Genomic DNA, 15,522 nt, shown 5'->3' with positions numbered 1-15,522 from the left:
AATACACATTTGTCTAAAAATGATTTATATTGCCTTATAAAGCATCTGCAATGTTTGCATTTATCATTTCAGGTCCATCATGCTGTCTGTTTATGCATGAAATATTTCCAATTAAATTGGTGCTAACGGGCGTCATTTCTAACCATGAACAGATCCAACCTGAAAAAAATACTTTTATTTACTTTTTGTATCTTTTCGTTTATTCAGTAAAAAATTAACATCGAGTATACAGTGTCTCTTACTTTCCTATCTTTTGACGATTTGACTTAGCTTTTAAAAGCTGATCCAGTTTGAAATGTGACCTAAATTGCATAGGGACAGTCAGTCTTACAAGAGTTCATTTTGATCAGTCTGATTATATGGCTCCTCGAGTGTTAACAGAATATTCCTATGATCACATCTTCATGATATACTGAAAATGTGACCTGATAGAATGCTACTATAATCTAAACTGCTGACTTAATTTTAAACTAAATAGAAGCATGTTCCAATATGGTCTACATTTCATAAAGGCAGTCATTCGGACAAGTTTTATGTAGATAAGTAGAAAATAAGGCGTTAACAAGTTTGTTCCATTTCTGACCTTGTGACCAAAATTCCTGACCCAAGATAACAGTTTTGAATATGGCATTGATTTAATATAGACATACATTCCGATAAAGCTGACTAGTTTGGCTTGAATTTCATTGATGTATTTTAACATAATGGTAGAATGATAGGATAGAGCAGATTAACTCAAGGGGCAAAACTCTAGTGAAAAATGAAGCAATCTTATCGACAAGCCCAACATCTAGTAGCGATATACATTACAAGTAAGTTATAGTTATGAAGAATCTTAAAAATATGTGGCCTGTAGTTTAATAAGAATGAAAATTATGGCAATTTTGATTAATTCACGGGCCAATCCGGTGGAGTAACTGGAGCAGTCATGCCCAGGATCAACCTTGTAATACATTGTGTATAAGATTTCCTAATGATTGTTCAAGAACTCTTTAATGGTAGGACGACTACGGGCGAAGAGTAGTCATAACTGCTCAACCTTGAGAACTATGTTCTCAGATGAGCTAATAAGGGACCTCCGTGTGATCAAGACGGCTGACTGAGAATGATTTGCAACGCAAAGTTCTAGGTCTGAAACCTTGCAATACATGTACAATGTTTCATATGGTGTAGCTATCGAACTGGCATACAGGATATCAGAGATTTAACCAGTGAGCTCATCAGCGCCTGAAACAATATCTGGATCCCTCCATTTAACTTTAAAAGTCGCCATATTGGAGTGACAAACTACTATCAAACAAATTAAATATCAACTAAGACACTTACTGTTATGTGAAGTGGTGTTTATAACGATTCCATACCAGGGAGATTCGTGAGCGATATTCTGTGACACAACACTTAAATTGCTTCCAATAATTGAAAGGGCGCCTACAATAATAAACTAAATTGTTATAATCTAAGGATATTTACAGAAACAACAGTTAGGTTATTAATGTACTAACTCACTCAACAGTGTATGCAAATGTAACCAAATTATGCTTGAGTGCTTGAATAATGAATTATACTGAAATGAGACTAATTTCTTAAATACAACAGTTTTTGTAGTTACAATTTCATTTTGAATGTTTTCGAGATGACGTAACACTTGAAATAAAATGAAATCATGAACATCTCTCAAAAAACGAAATAGTCCTCCCAAAGCAACTTTTATAACAGTGGAGTAGCATATACCGTCCGCTAATCAACGAGATATCTGTAACGTCAAACAACATGCATGATATTCATTAGTGTTAGAAGAGAACAAGATAAACAACTAAAGAGCTATCATTAATGATTTTAGGACCTTTCGTCAATACTTATATTCATGTTGTATTATTTTAGATGTTCTCACCTTGAACGTATATTCCTCTATCAGGTGCAAACAGAAGGGTCACGCCAGAGTCTATGTATAGCTTAGCACCTTCTCTAGTAAAACAAAAACACAAAAACAATGACAGTATGCATGTCAAAACTTAATTAGTATGTAAATTACCGTGTAAACACAAAGATTTTATGTCAAAACTATCTGTTTTATTTGCTGAATTTTCTAGGTATATTATCAAGTTTTGAAAAATTGAGTTTAATCAAATTCTACATTTTAGAAAAAATTTCGATCCAAAACGTGCAGAACTACTTTACATATCCCAGTTTTATGAAATATAATAAATATGCCATACCGAACAATGATGGACCTATGTACTTCAACAGTTGAGTCTTTTTCTTCCGGTAGAATATGCGTGTCTTTTGATATTTCACCACCGAATACATTTGATGCCAATGTATGTGTTTCCGATATCAAGGTGGAGAGCTCCTCGTTTGCGTAAAAAGGAAATGTCCATACTATACTCCTACTCATGTCTTTTTCAAACCCACAAACTGTTTCAATAACTTCTTTTGTAACACTTGTTCCCCAGTAATTGTGCGTAGCGTTGAATGTCAAATCCAGATCAAAATCGTGAACTTCAACTGCACATCGGTAAGTATGTGGAAAATCAAATATATTTCGATGCATCTCTAATGGAACGTGCGTTTGAATGTTAACTACGGATGAGGAAAAATTATTGTCTTTAAAGACATTTTCCAAGATATTCATTTCACCGTTACTGATATCAATATAGTTTGACGGAACCACCAGACATGACTGTGCGATATTTTCCCGAAATAAGTTTCCAGTTATTTCAATATGATATTCCGGATTAGCAAATAAAAGGAATTCTACAAGGACGTTTTCAGTCGTTTCTTCCAATACTGAATTTTTTTCTAATGTATTGTTCTGGAAGTAAATGTTAATTTGATAATTGTTGTTACTGGAGTATGTCTTACAGAGAAATGTACGTCTTCCCTCAGTAAATATGTTATTTTCAAAACGAATTTCTATTTCTCCCCTTACCCACTCATCGTCTGAGATTTCAATCCAGTCTGCTGTGTTACCTTGAAACAGAGTGTTTTTAAATAATACTAAGCTTTTAAATTCTTTGTAAGAATAACGTCTCTCTAACTCTATGTATCCGTGGGTGTACCGACGCCCCCAGTAATTAATGTATTCGTAGGTATGGTTTCTTACCTCACACGAATCTACGACTACTCCTGTAGTTACCGTCCCTTTAAGTGCATAGTTTGTATTTGAAGCGATAACTGAATTGTTTATGTACAACATTCCACCACCATTTGACTGAGAGATAGATACACCGCTTTCTCCGTTTTCGGATATCAAGCAGTTAGTTACTTCGATTCTAGCATTTGTTGACAATTTTATACCGTCCTCTTTATTACGTGTAACCGTGCAGTTGCTAATAATCACAGCTGTGTCAGAGTCTCCGGAAATCGTTATTCCAGCTTCGGAATTATCTTCCAGTGTCACATTAGAAAAGTAAAGGGTAGTTCTCATCTCCTTTTGTTTATTAGAGAAAATACGTGAAATTCCAGATGTTCTTGAAAACGTTGAAGAAACATTTGAAATACTGAATGCAGAACTTCTTATTGTTATCCCTGCGTCTGTGTCATTTACGTCGATGTGTGACAACACTGCATCTGTATGTAACGAAGTGTATACAAATATTACATGCGCCGTTTTCATATTCAACAGCTGAACGATAGTGGCACTAACTAAAACGTTAAATCAACTACCACATTTTTCTCTGAGGCAATATCTACGTAGAATTAAATGCCAAACTATTTTGATGGTCCAACAATCGCATTGAGAAATCGTTTCTCATCATCAAGTTTTGCTTAATTAAGTATTTTTGTAAGCACCTGGGAACTCATTTAAATACTATTATAATATTTGATTCAATCTTGGCTTTGCTGCTTAAATGAAAATCAACCAAATTGTTTCTGTTTAAAGACGAACCATTAACAATACCTATTTAATCCTACTGATGTTTGAGCGAAACCTTTGACAGTTCAGATGTAAAATGTCTGAATGTGAACTTAAAATCTATTTGTTTCCCATCTTAACGGTTCTAGATTATATCTAATTCAGTCCTATTAATTGAATTTGGGTAATATGAAAATACAGTTTTTCAGAACTGTTAATGTTCGAGAAAGTCCTTTTAATGTCTTCAATATCACAATTGTGTATAATATGTTATCAACCAGTTTCTAAATAAGTAAACATAGATGTCTAAAGTAAAAATTTAATAAACACTGTAAACATTTCAGTATACCTGAGGCAGAATTGAAATCTATGCCTCTCCATGGTAACCCCATTTCTTCAGGACTTAACTTTACAGGAAGGTCCTTTGTGCCGAGTATGAACAGTTTTCCTGAAGGTAGATAGATACATTGGAAACAACAAAAAATGTCAGATTTTGATATACCATACCATCTGTGTTTTCGTAATCAAAGTAAAAACAATACTAGGTAAAATGAATAATTACCACTCGATCGATGCTACAATTAACTGTCTTACTGTAATAAATAATTGAAGTTTGAATTTGAAACATTTCAAAAGAGTAATTATGTTTTGCAAAACAGGAATTCCAAGAATCAGAATTCGAAACATTCAGTTATACACTTTCATTACGTCTTATAGAACTGGACAAATGCATTTTATTAGAACTTGGAAATTACAATAAAAGAAGATAGTATACCAGGATATGAAATAAGCGGTAAATAAACAATGTGGTAACAGTTATAATGCATAGCCATCACACCTTATTACAGCACTTACTATGATGGTATCAAATCTAATTCGTTTATACATGTACCTGATAAATGTGCCTAAAATACCTACATACACAATAACTACAGCTGTATAAATTAACTGATCCTATCTAATATGCGGTTACCATTATCCATGCAATAATATGCGATTCTAGAGACGGAAGATAACTCTGGTTCTGATTCATAATACAGCTGCGTTTACTCATAAATCATCTTTAACTTCATAATGCAGTTCGTTTAATCTGAATTTGATCTACATAAAAATAATGCTTCTTACCTTTAACGAAGATGCCCACACCTTGTCGGACCCTAAGTTCAACCCCGGCTTCTATAGTAAGGGTATCGTTTTCCTCAACATTGATGTTTGATATTACAAGAAATGGACTATCTTTTAGACGTAAGGTAATATTTCCGTTTACCTTGCCTCCGATTTCGCCACTTTCCGAGATAAATCCATATTCAGCATTTTGAACATCAGATATATTTTTGGACCCTAAATAAGGTCTAAATTCAACATGAAACAATGAACTGTCATAATCAAAGTCATATATTCCTTTGGAGATTTCCCTCGGGTTAGACGTTCCCCAATAATTAAGAGATGCGTTAATACTTTCCGGATTTGTCACGTAATCTTTCAGTACTTTAATGTTGTAAAATGCATGTTCATTATTAAAAAAGTTGTATTTTAGTCTGATTTTATGGGTTTTCAGCGCAATCACAATTCCAGTGTTTCCTTCGAACGTGTTCTCAGTGATGTTCACTGTCTGAATCCCAAATTCGTCTCTGTGTAAATAAATTATTCCATCTGGATCAGTATTATTTATGAATTCATTCCCAATTATCTCCAAACTTTCTATTGGATGGAAAGCAGAATATCCGATCACAACTATGCACTTTTTATTAGAAATGAACAAGTTGTTTGTTATCACCATCTTTAGTCTACAAAATACATCGACTGCTCCATGTTCAATATTTGTGAAGACATTAGAATTGATATATAACGTGTGAAGGCTAATGCTTCTAGATCTTTCACAGTTGATACCTTTCCTAGAAGCAACATGGTGACTATCAAAAGTGTTATTTGCAATATAGAACGTATGTCCATCAGTAACAGCTCCATTTATAAGCAGGTCGCTTCCAGCAAGAGAACTGTTAAAATGATTCCCGGTAATTTTAATCTCCTTGGAGAAATTGGAAGAAACGTCGCCACAGAACGCAAATCTTAATGATACCTCAGCGTCACCAAATGTGTTTCCCACAGCCATCATGTCTACTGACAAATAATTAAAATTCGTCAGGCCGTAATAGTTGTTGATGGCTGAAAAACGCGATCCTGTAATTCTTGATGTTAAATGACTTGAACAGCCCTCTAAAAACATATTCCATTTCGAGGAACGTGGAGAGGATATTAAACTGTTTGAAATGTATATATCTACAAGACTTATAATTGTCTGCGAGTTTGATTCTCGTATGTCGAAGACGTATTCTTCACTTTGGAGATTGCTTTCTTCAATGTCAACGTGAATATCACTGTTTATAGTTCTTATATATGCAAGTGTTGACTCAGTTGACAGACTGATTTCATTAATATGCAAAGAAAGGCTTCCATTTAAAACGTTGCCATATATCAAATGTTGAATTTTCTCTTTCGTTGTGGAGAAGTTATTTATAACAATGGTCGAATTACTTCCAGTTACTTCCAAAAGAGTGTCCATACCATAGATCACAGCATTATATATCTTTACATCTGAAAAATAAACAGAGACATCAATATCGTAACGTGTGTTTAAATATCCTAGCTTCAAATACGTAACGCTGACCGTTGCTTTATCGCATATGGTGCAATTTGGCCGACTGGGTAACAGATCTTTTAAAACTTGTAAACTTCTATGTCAACTTCTTTAAATGTTCAGTGTCAGTTACATTTAGGATATTAGGTTCGTCAGGATTGTTTTGTCTAAATTACTCAGATTTGGGGCATTAACAAAGTTATACGTGTTTTAAACTAAGAAGAACTTTTTAACAAGAGGGTCATGGTGACCCTGGATTGCTCACCTGAGTAATATGAGCTACATGTATCAAATGTCAAACTGATGCTAAAATATTAAGTAAAAGTAGGTCAGTAGGTCAAATTCACGGTCACTAAAAGTCAGTTTTAAGACTGGTGTGCAAAACTGTACATCTCATCTAAATTTCACGGCTGTATCTTAAAAAACAAGAAAGTAGGTCAGTAGGTCACATTCATGGACACTGAAAGTCAGTTTTAAGATCGGTGTGCGTACCTGTACATGTCATCCAAATTTAAAGGCTGTATCTTAAAATACAAGAAAGTAGGCCAGTAGGTCACTGGATTAAAGTTGATTGCAACATGTGGTCTCTATCCCGTTGACAAGCCAACCATATCAAATGTTGGCCCTTTAACTGGCCATAACTCTGGAACCCATGATGGGATCTGGCCAGTTTTCGAAAGGAACCGAGATATTATGCCAATACAAGTTGTGTGCACGTTTGCTTAAAGTGGATTGCAAAATGTGTTCTCTATCCTGTTCACAAGCCAAAAATATCAAATTTTGGCCCTATAAGGGGCCATAACTCTGGAAACCATGAAGGGATCTGGCCAGTTTTCGAAAAGAACCGATATATTATGCCAATACAAGTTGTGTGCAAGTTTGATTAAAGTTGATTTCAAAATGTGGTCTGTCCTGATCACAAGGCAAAAATATCAGATTTTGGTCCTTTAATGGGCCATAACTCTGTAACCCATGATGGGATCTGGTCAGTTTTCAAAAAGAATCGAGATATTACGCCAATACAAGTTGTATGTCAGTTTGATTAAAGTTGATTGCAAAATGTGATCTCTATCGTGTTCACAAGCCAAAAGTATCAATTTTCTGCCCTTTAAGGGGCCATAACTCTGGAACCCGTGTTGAGATCTGGCCAGTTTTCGAAAGGAACCGAGATATGCCAATACAGGTTTGATTAAAATTGATTGCAAAATGTGGTCTCTATCGTGTTCACAAGAAATTGTGGACATACGACGGACGGACTACGACGTACGAAGGACGAAGGGCGATCACAAAAGCTCACCTTGTCACCACGTGACAGGTGAGCTAAAATAAATAAGCGTCATAAGTTACAGGGCGTAGATACTTATTACAGCACTGTGCATGTCCTGAATCATTTTAGCACACTCTATATTATAAAATAATTCACTGGTTGAAGGTACGGATGGAAAATCTTGGCTCGAGAGTAACTGTTTAGGCGGTAACGATGCTCTGCCGAGTTACCACGAAAACTGTTACCCGACAGCCAAATATTTCCATCAGCACTTCCAACTAGTGATAGATTCTTTTTCTTGCATACCGTATTCTTTTATTAATAGATGCAATAAAATGAAAACAAATTTTATAATAGTAGCGTATCAATTTACGCATTCATTCATAAACGTCAGCATGTGAGTCATCTTACACATCGGGATCTAAGATGAGTTTTTCCAGCACAGGCAAAATACGGGAAAATCCTGTCTGGCATGCAAGAATTAGCCATCGCAAGAAACTAGACGCCGCCTTAATTAGTCTTGCTTCATCACAATCTTTGTTTCCGAAGGATATGTTTAAGCTGATATCTATACTTTCTGAAAATCATTCATATACTTGTTGCATATAATATGTACAGATTACCCACTATAAACGACACCTCTGTAGAGCAAATATTTCCGTAATAATACATATATATTTTGTTTTTTATCAGACATAATTGCAACTAATTCCAAACAGTGTTCAAAATAGTGATTGCTGTAGAAAGGTTGCATCGTATCGTATCAATGATAATGTAGTTACCTGAAGACGTCATGCTAACCCCATTCCACTTATTACTCCAACTAACTTTGCCATCCAACTTTAACACTGTGGTTCGTGATGCTTCGTCTGTTTGCTTTCCTATTGTTAGACTACCTGCAATTAAAACGTAACGTATGTCTAAGGGTCAAAATTAGATCGTTACGTTGCTGCCCTATATTGTGAATGAAAATTCTTCTAATGACTTATTATTTCCTATAATTTTGGCAACTGATTTCTCCTATATTTGTCACAGATTTGAATATATGAATGTCGTAACAGAAAGTATTATTGAATCAATTCATTTTATTTTGTCCCTGTATGACACTGATAGTATACTGTTTTGTGCACCAGTGACGGTCGTGATTTTCTAACCATGAAGTTATGAATATTTTCTATTTTGACACCTGCTTCATCTGTTTTTAACATAAAATTTAAATCACTATTGAAATTTAAATAGGTCCTTATCGGATGTTTACATATTCTATTACATTAACATATTTTATAACAAAATATCTATACAGTGTATCACTAAGCAATACAGGCTTTTGCAAGTTTTCTTCAGACACTTTTTAACGCTACTGTTAACAAACACGTACCATACACTTTGATTCCTCTTCTTTTCTTTATTGTTAAACTGACCGCAGCAATTCCAACATGAACGGCTTTGAGAATTAGAAGACTCCTGTTCAAAATCAACGGGCTGTCTCCAAAACCAGAAAAGTCAATATTTCTGTCAATAATACCACCAATATAAGTGATATTATTCAGTTCATCCCTTTCGGAACGGAAAATGTCTATTTTCCCAGAATCGCTTGCGTTTACCATCGACTCATTTGTAAAATATAGGTTTAATTTAGCAACAGCTTTAGACGAGTCTAGAAAGAAATCACAGATTTTTGCTTTGACGGCTTTAATATCTGATGTACCCCAGGAATTGTTGTCAATGTTTAACGCTTCGTTTTCGTCATATTCTTGGCCTATGGATATGTAACACATAGAGACGGCTGTGTCAATGAAAGAATTGTAAGCGAACAAGTGCCCGATACCTTCATTTAGTGAGATACCATACGACAGTGAACACTGTTCGAAACTATTGTTGAAGACCTGCGCTGATATTGCGTTGACATCAATAAAAATATCCCTTGTATTTTTGGTTATGCAGTCCGTAAACATGTTTCGCAGAATTGATACGTTATTGTTCAGGGAGTTGCTTGTTACTTTCAGTGGAAAACGTGAATGTTGAAACGAATTATTTTGTACTGAAATCTGAACGACGCCGTTGAGTTTATATAACAATTCAACGTCATGCGTATTCAATTCAAAGGTGTTATTTTCTATTTTAACATTTGCTTCCGCTTCCATTTTTTCCATTGTGTAAACGAGTTTCATTGCATAATTCTGCCTTGAAAAGACATTGTTTGTAAAAATCAGTACATTGGGTTCATGCGTTTTGCAATGTTCGTAAAAGCAAACCAATTTTGCGTCTATCCCATTATAGCCGTTGTCAGTGAACTTTGAGTGTGAAATGTCAATATAAACCGTTAGATTATAAGGTAACCAACGATAGTAATACAGCCCAGCATCTGAATTACGGTTAAAAACTGAATGGCTTATTCGAAAAGTGCTCAATGCCTGATCTTTACAATTGATGCCATATTTCGAGTTTCTACTGAATGATGAGTAAGATATAATCAAGTTAGTTGGCAAGTCTTCTTCACCTGCGTCCCAATCAAGTATATCGATTCCGTTTTTCTTGTTTCGGTCAAAATTAGAATAACCGATGTAAACATTAGGTTGAGAATAAGTGCCTATAACTTGTAGTCCGTTTATGTTGTTATGAACATTCACGTGTACCAACGTCATATAATCTGTACTAATTGTAACGTCGGTGTGTGCGATATTATTCGAAAGTCCGCCATATATCTGAATACCGCTATCGCAAGTGTGTATTTCACTGTGTGATATTTTTATACGGCTCCCATTCCCTTGTAGTCCTGTTACCGCTTGACGCACGAGTGTGTTATCCATGGTGATATTGCCTGAAATTGCATTAATTTGTTAAGAATTGTTACCACACTAGTACAACCTATCGACTCAGATACTGCCACTAAAAAGTCGGATAAATTCGTTCCGAAATGCAATTAAGTCATGAAAATAAACGCACAAAAAAACTGATATGGAGATAGAATTTGGAAGTGATAATAAGTCCTACCGCCAGTTTTTTGGGTTATGCCTCTCCATTGTGAATGTGCTGACAAGACAGGATCGCTAGATGTGAGTAAAACGCTTAGCCCGGGTATGCCATCCGAAATAAGTGTACCTGGAGTAAGAAAACAACGTTTTGCCATAAATAAACATAATCTTATCGGCTATTATTTTGAATTATATACCAAGCATGACTCTTCCGCAAAGCGATGCGCAGAGGACCCATATGACTCATATCCTTCAAATCTCGCTGAGAACATAATTTGACCATGGTATCCACAATCCAGTAAAAAGTAAGTCTACAGTTTACTATAATCGATGTAACATGAATACGTTTCAGCTAAGGATAACTTGCCATTATTTCATGACAGTTCTAATGATTCCGATAACAAATCACTTTCTGCAAATCGTTTATTCGCCTTTGTAACATATTTTGGGTAAATGTTTGTATTGTACATGGAAGATGACTTTGTCAAATATAAATTCTATCTGTCATGGACAACCTTTTTGAGTTCAATGACGCATGAGAACCATAACAATCAAACAATTATATAAACATGCTGTCGTTTATATTATCGTGCGGGAGTAGTATGTTTCCTGATTATATAAAGTATTCACTATTATCATTATTGTTACTTTCAATGTTTATTCCTCGGTCTCGTAAAGGTCAATCACAGAAAGCTTAGTAATATCAACTGCAAAAAAATTGTAATAAAATGTCTGAAATAATTTACACTAACTTATTGCCTCAGGTTCCTAAATGTATAATTTAATGATACGTATTAATTTATGTCCTGGCAGTAACAAAAGTATTGAAAACTTGGAGATATTTCCTCCTTAAGGTTATAAATATGACTAAAATAAAGTTTGTTTCGAATCTATCGCAAAAGTATCTAAAGCAAAGTGCAGCAAAGTGAAGCAATGTGATGAAAAAAGAGGTAAAGTGGTTGAAGAAAAGTCAGGCAAAAAAAAGAGAAGAAAAGTGAAGCAAAGTTAAGCAAAGACAAGAAAGGTAAAGGAAAGAAATGGTAGGTAAAGCAAAGTGAAGTAAAGAGAAGCAAAGTGATGTAAGATGAAGCAAGGCTAATCAAAGTAAAGAAAAGTGAAGAAAACTGAAGCAAAGTAAAGTAAAGTGCGGCAAAGTGTAAAAAAAGAAGCAATTTGAAGCAAAATAAAGTAAAGCAAAGTAAAGAAAAGTGATACAACGCTTAACAAAACAAAACGAAAAAGTAAAGTGAGGCAAAGTGCGGCAGAGTGAGGAAAAGTGATATAAGATGAAACAAAGTGAAGCAATGTGAATTTAGTGAAAAAGTGAACACAAATGATGTATGGTGAAAAAAAGAGTAGTAAAATAAAGTAAAGTGAATAAAAGTGAAGCAAGGTGATGCAATGATAAGCAAAGTGAAGTATAGTGAAGAAAAGTGAAGCAGGGTGAAGCAAAGTACAGTAAAATGAAGTAAAGTCAAGAAAAGTGACGTTGATGAAGCAAATTGAATTAAAACCAAGCAAGGAGAAGTGTTCGTCTACTGTTTTAAGTAAGCGAGTAAATTTTACCCCACACTTCTATGCCCGCTTCCTCTTTAGTGAAAATTACTAATACGCCAGCTTGAATTGTTAATGTAGCGGCGGGACGGATAACAACTGGGCTGTTTACAATAATCGGACTCTGACTTGGAATCCACGTGGTGTCAATCTAAGAAAAAAGAATTTTTAATTTACGTCAACATTAAAATAATGGCTGTATATTTGCAAGTCTAGTTGTACATCGCTGCGACACGACGTGTTATTACATGACATTTTTATTTTATAATTGGACAGACGAACCAAGGGCACGTGAAGGCATTGGTCTGACAGTTGTTGCTGCATTATTCTTTTTTCTCATTTCTTTTCTTTACATTTTTTCTTTCAGAAATCTCCAAACCTTCAAATTCATAATTAACGCCTTGAAAATTTACGTTAATGTATGTATGTATGCATGTATGTATGTATGTATGTATATATGTATGCACGTACGTATGTATGTATGATGTATATATGTATCTATGTACGTACGTATGTATGTACGTACGTACTTAATCGAGATAAATGCTGTTTAAGCCGAAATTAAATGTTTTGGAACTGTAAATAATATGGTGTTGAGCACCATGCTAGTAAGGTGGATGATATGTAATGTATGTTATTTCTCATCGACACAATGTCAAACGTCGACCCATCAGACATCGCTCCACGTAACATTTTCCCACCAGACATCGCACCACCTAACCTCGAACCGCAAAACTTCACCTTGCACACGTTTAGCAGGGTGACTCTCATGTTACTTGCGATGTTACGCGAGGGGGCCTTTAGCAGGGCAACGAATGACTTGGTTCGGCAGTTGCCATAACGACATTTGGCGGGGCGATACTGGGCGAAGCGCTATAACCACATTTTGTGGGGCGACATTTCTATGTTAGTCTATATGGTTATAAATATCTTGTTACGGAGGTAGTATACCTTTATACCAGGGTAAATTCAAATTAGTTGAACAGTAGCACTTTATTGTATTTCGTGTAATTTAATGTTTTAGCTGCTTCAATTTCAAGTTCGTTTATCTCTGTTTCTTCAAGTACAATTTTTATCCAGGTTTTAAATACATGACCCTCCACATGTATTTGATATTGAAAGAAGAAAGAAAATACAGCGATTTAAAAAATTTCAGTGTATTTCGGTTCACTATCATCCGATCCGTAGTAGTCATTTTATTAGTATGCGCATAAGCTTAAAATGTATATGTCGTGCGGGTCGTGTTTCCAAGGTAACGCGTGTTCTGTTATTTTTAATCAACTATGTATGATAACGGGTTTTCAACGACTTCAGTTTCATTCTGTTAATTACCAAGATGGAATATTAGGGTAATATTATTAGAAGAATACCAAACACTTTACATTGTACCACATTTATCTTAACGCTTTAAGTAACCATGGCGACAGAGATGTTTAAAACATCTTATATCTTGCTTTCCATCGTAATTTGTTAGAAAAATATTACATAAAATTATCTTTCTCGTTCAATGTAGCTTCAAAACATTTTATTTCCAAATTAAGTATTATGTTCGTGTTATTTGCATTTATTTAAACACATTTCAAAGCTTAAAATACTTACTTCTATGAAATTGTTTATGAAAAAATCATTGTGCTTACAATAATTATTCTCATGGATAGTGTTGAAATACAGATAAAAAGCTGAAGCTGTCTTCCTTATTATATAAATAGACCAGTGTCAACGCATTTAAATTTTACATTTAGATAGATAGGTTACGGAATTCGTTTCCATCGTAACATTGATTTAATTCAAGAAATCCCTCTTTTCTACTGAAATCTGAACAACTTTAGAGCACAGATTTAGTATATAAATATCAAATTATCTATGGAAAAGGAAAAATAGGTATTACAAATCAAACTGCCCAATTTTTATTTGAGAAAGGTCGTAATAAGTAATCTTTCATCCAACTGTATTCCCAATAACATCAGTTACCATCAGCCATTCTCTTACATTCTGCATAATACTTAACCCTTACCTTGATAAATTTCTTTAATGAGCTGGTCCATCAATTTGGACAGTACCATTAACTGTTAAAACGGGTGATTTCCAAAAATATACTGACTGAATGGCGAACAGTGCAGACCATGATCAGACTGCACGATGTGCAGGCTAATCTTGGTCTGCACTGGTCGCAAGGGCAGAATCACTTGCCGTTAGCAGGCTAAGAGTTAAATACAAATATATTTAAGCCGCAAAATATTGATTATTATTCAGAACGAAAAACTAATAAAAAATATTTCGGCAAATAATGGTTGTTTAAATATAGTTCAAATAAAAACAAATTGCTCAGAATTACTTGCAAGATAAAAGCAATTAATATGACAACGATTAACGATTCAGACAAGTTTAAAATTATACCAGTATGCAATCCGAAAGGAACTGGTGCGATTCTTTTTTGTTTTTGATGTTATCTGACATTTAGCCTTATTCTAAACAAACGAGTTATGAAAATGTATGAAGGTCCGGAATCAACACATTTAACAATATAGTCGGTCCCTGTGAACGTTGGTTCTCGTATTATGTTATAATCAAAGATCTAAACCATTAAATATACATGTTATAAAATAGTTTTGTATTACTCACATCAATACTGTTTCCGGCAGTTGTGACATGCGTAGTTGGTGTTGCAGAGTTCTTACATCCAAAAAATTCAATAACCAGAGAAGGGTACATCCATCTGTAGTAAGACACTGGATTGATGGTGATAAATCGTGCCTAAAATTAAGAAGAAAAAATTGTATCGATGTTGATCAATGACAATTTTTATATATTTCTCACAAAAAGAAAAAAAACTGAATATGACGAGTACTATTCATATATTCTGACAACAAACGTTCGAAGATAAGCCAAGAAATAACGTATTTGTATAGAATCAAATTATTAATTCCTTTGGGCAGTCCACTTCAACACTTATCTAAAGATCATTATTTCAAAGTCATATTTTCCACCCTGCTGTTTCAAAGTCATATTTTCCACCCCATTTTAAACGAAAGTGATACTACATGTCACAACTGTCCATAAAATAAGTTTACATGGAAATCCATTGAAGGAACTGGATAAAAATAGACTTGATACAGTTGAACCTGGCAATACGGTCACCTATATTAAACAGTCAATTGCCTTAAGCAGCATGTCTGCTTACTTCCCCACTTTCTTCTTGTTAAAGTATCAGCTTGTCCTATGCAGTCATCTG

The 15,522-nt window shown here is 34.6% G+C and overlaps 1 protein-coding gene across 2 annotated transcripts in view; it reads right to left on the bottom strand.

Moving 5' to 3' along the window:
* The window catches only part of LOC128548542 (uncharacterized), a 45,310-nt gene that overhangs the window by 15,634 nt on the left and 14,154 nt on the right, over positions 1 to 15,522 (bottom strand). Inside the window, exons 5-14 of one of the 2 annotated variants that reach the window (XM_053523688.1) lie at positions 14,913 to 15,044; positions 12,303 to 12,441; positions 10,756 to 10,863; positions 9,140 to 10,582; positions 8,544 to 8,657; positions 4,982 to 6,451; positions 4,206 to 4,304; positions 2,217 to 3,570; positions 1,892 to 1,965; positions 1,327 to 1,428 (exon numbers count right to left, since the gene is read on the bottom strand). In XM_053523688.1, coding sequence (XP_053379663.1) covers positions 1,327 to 1,428; positions 1,892 to 1,965; positions 2,217 to 3,570; positions 4,206 to 4,304; positions 4,982 to 6,451; positions 8,544 to 8,657; positions 9,140 to 10,582; positions 10,756 to 10,863; positions 12,303 to 12,441; positions 14,913 to 15,044 — 5,035 coding nt within the window. The remainder of the gene's footprint in view (positions 1 to 1,326; positions 1,429 to 1,891; positions 1,966 to 2,216; positions 3,571 to 4,205; positions 4,305 to 4,981; positions 6,452 to 8,543; positions 8,658 to 9,139; positions 10,583 to 10,755; positions 10,864 to 12,302; positions 12,442 to 14,912; positions 15,045 to 15,522) is intronic. The other variant, XM_053523689.1, reaches the window with a different exon arrangement.

This window comes from Mercenaria mercenaria, chromosome 14, assembly GCF_021730395.1.
Source record: "Mercenaria mercenaria strain notata chromosome 14, MADL_Memer_1, whole genome shotgun sequence".
NCBI lineage: Eukaryota > Metazoa > Mollusca > Bivalvia > Venerida > Veneridae > Mercenaria > Mercenaria mercenaria.
Note: the sequence above shows the minus strand (reverse complement) of the source record. Positions and strands in the feature narration are given on the sequence as shown.